Below are 2,710 nucleotides of genomic sequence, written 5' to 3'. Positions count from 1 at the left end.
GAGCAATTAAAAAAAATGATGGGATTACTTGATACTGTAAAAAAATGTACGGGGTATAATACATATATATACATTTACATTTGGCCACCACTGACGCTTTCATTATGACCGTTTAGATACCTTATCTTGATTTAAGTTAGCCTGGTAAATGCACTCGTCCCCAAGATCTATTGCGTGAGTAAGTTAGCCTGGTAAAGACACTCGTCCCCAAGATCTATTGTGTGAGTTGCACTCGACGTGACAAAATAATTTTAAAAGATAAGATGTAATTTAACATTTTCTATTGTAATTCTAGTCTTGCACAAATTTAGCTTTTTGAAATCAACTATCATGTATGAAATATTGATTTTGGATTTGGAATTTGATAGGGGAGAAGAGTTCAAGCCGGAGTGACCATTTATTCCCATCGCCGGAGGAGAGACTGATTTTCAAGGGTTTTCCTAGATAAAAATGAAAAATATGAGTAAAAATAAGACTTCACGCGCTCTAATTTATTTGAAAGACAAATATTTTGTCACATCAAGTGTCTACAAGATATAGTAAGGATGACGTGTCTATATGGTCATTTGGAAATTTGGGTGTTCAATTTCCATTCGTGTCCAAATTACAATATCTATCTATGTATCCTGCGAAAATTGTATTATAGTTTTGTTATGAATTGTTTATACTAAAGCTGATTGGTAACCTTAATACAAGTGTAAAAATTAGTATATAGTACATGTTAAAAGTTAAATACATTCTTTTAGTGCGGTAGAGTAGCCCTTTGAAGTGGTCATCAGATTTGGCATAAGTTCACCAAATGATTTGTATACAAGAAAAGCCTAGAAAAATTGCATGGTTTACGACAACTCCCCTTAAAATCTCATCATTCCCTCTATATAAACAACTACAGACCCTTCACTCTCCAATGTACCAAACTGATTAAAGAAAACTTCGAAGACATTCTTCTTTATTACAAGTTGAGATGGAAAAGGTTAGGACACTGTTGCTTCTAGTGCTGGTACTTTTCACTACACTAGTGGCCTATGTTGGTGCCTATGAAGAGGAAGAAAATGAGCAAAGAACACAAGGAGAAAAATGGTTCTTGTTGCGTCACTTACATAATGTTGTGAAAACTGACGCTGGGTCGATGAGAATGGTGAAGGGTGGCTATCGTTGGGGTTCATATCTTCATAGTCCAATGCATATTGGTTTCATCTCCATGGAACCTAATAGTCTCTTCATCCCTCAGTACCTTGATTCCGATCTTGTCCTCTTTGTTCACCATGGTAATTAAACTTCCATCTTCTCTTTTTCTAGTTTTTTTTAATAAGAGTTTAACTTCTAAGTGTAAATGTTTTTAATTAAAAGCGGGATAAGTAACATTTTGAAGTAAATGGGTAGCGTTAAAAGTTCAATCCTTTCCTTGAATATTCATCGTTTGATGAAATGAATACAGGGGAAGCGAGAGTTGGACACATCTATAGGGATGAATTAGCAGAAAGGCATTTGAAGCAAGGAGATGTGTACACAATTCCTGCTGGATCAGCTTTCTATTTGGAAAATGGAGCTGAAGAACAGAGACTTCACATTATTTGCAGTATTGATATTACCTCAGAATCCATGGGGTGGAATGCTTTCCAGGTATCCTAAGCTATTTTTCGATAAAATGGTCTTTTAATCCATTTCTTATATTAGATCGATTTTTCTAATTTTCATCCCAAAACATTGAAACTCGAAATACTTTGCAGTCTTACTTCATTGGTGGTGGAGTTCATCCAGCATCCATTCTTGCTGGATTCGATCACAACACATTATCAACTGCTCTTAATGTACGTATTCGAGGAATTTACTAACTCTCGATACATTTACTAGTGGAAAAAACTGAGTCAAGATTATGAACAAATGGCAGGTGTCGACATCAGAATTAAAGACATTATTGACCAGGCAATCTTCTGGGCCAATCGTGCATTTATCTAGTTCTCATGATCACTCAAACATTTGGTCCAAATTCTTGGCCCAAGAAACCCACCAGAAACTAGCTCACTTGAAGAGGATTGTGAATTTTGGAGAAGAATCTAGCCCCAAAGAGGAACAATCAACGTGGTCATTGAGGAAAATTCTATTTACTCTATTAAACAGGGAAGACGCAGTCAAGAGAGTGAATCATGAAGCTCCATCAACGTACAATCTCTACAACAGGAATCCTGATTTCCAGAACGACTATGGATGGAGCAAGAAGTTGGATGAGTCTGATTATTCTCCTTTAAGAATATCCGGCAATGGCGTCTATCTTGTCAATCTATCTTCGGTAATGACCTGATTATTCATGATCGTGGATTTTTTTTTTATTCTTGTTGGTAGGTTGCCAACTATGACATGTTAACGTAAACTTATTTTATCTATGTTTCTCGGTTAATGTAGGGATCCATGATGGCGCCTCATGTTAATCCAAGAGCAATAGAGTATGGAGTAGTGCTGAAAGGGACTGGCAGAGTCCAAATTGTGTATCCGAATGGGACTTTGGCAATGAACTCCAGAGTACGAGAAGGGGACGTTTTTTGGGTTCCAAGGTACTTCCCATTCTGCCAAATTGCTTCAACGAATGGCCCATTTGAGTTCTTCGGCTTCACAACATCAGCAAGGAGGAACCGTCCACAGTTTTTGGTGGGTCAGAATTCATTGATGCAGAGTTTGAGAGGGCCAGAATTTGCAGCTGCATTCGGAATTG

The 2,710-nt window shown here is 37.2% G+C and overlaps 1 protein-coding gene across 1 annotated transcript; it reads left to right on the top strand.

Annotated features, from left to right (window-relative positions):
- Positions 1 to 846: 846 nt before the first annotated feature.
- LOC124894484 (vicilin-like seed storage protein At2g28490) lies at positions 847 to 2,706 on the top strand (the record flags this gene model as incomplete). Its single annotated transcript, XM_047405145.1, has 5 exons — positions 847 to 1,268; positions 1,439 to 1,623; positions 1,731 to 1,811; positions 1,892 to 2,290; positions 2,404 to 2,706. Coding segments are annotated over exons 1-5 (1,272 nt in total), but the record flags the coding sequence as incomplete, so codon positions are not given.
- Positions 2,707 to 2,710: the final 4 nt, after the last annotated feature.

The sequence above is a fragment of the Capsicum annuum genome, unplaced genomic scaffold (assembly GCF_002878395.1).
Source record: "Capsicum annuum cultivar UCD-10X-F1 unplaced genomic scaffold, UCD10Xv1.1 ctg74631, whole genome shotgun sequence".
Lineage (NCBI taxonomy): Eukaryota > Viridiplantae > Streptophyta > Magnoliopsida > Solanales > Solanaceae > Capsicum > Capsicum annuum.
Note: the sequence above shows the minus strand (reverse complement) of the source record. Positions and strands in the feature narration are given on the sequence as shown.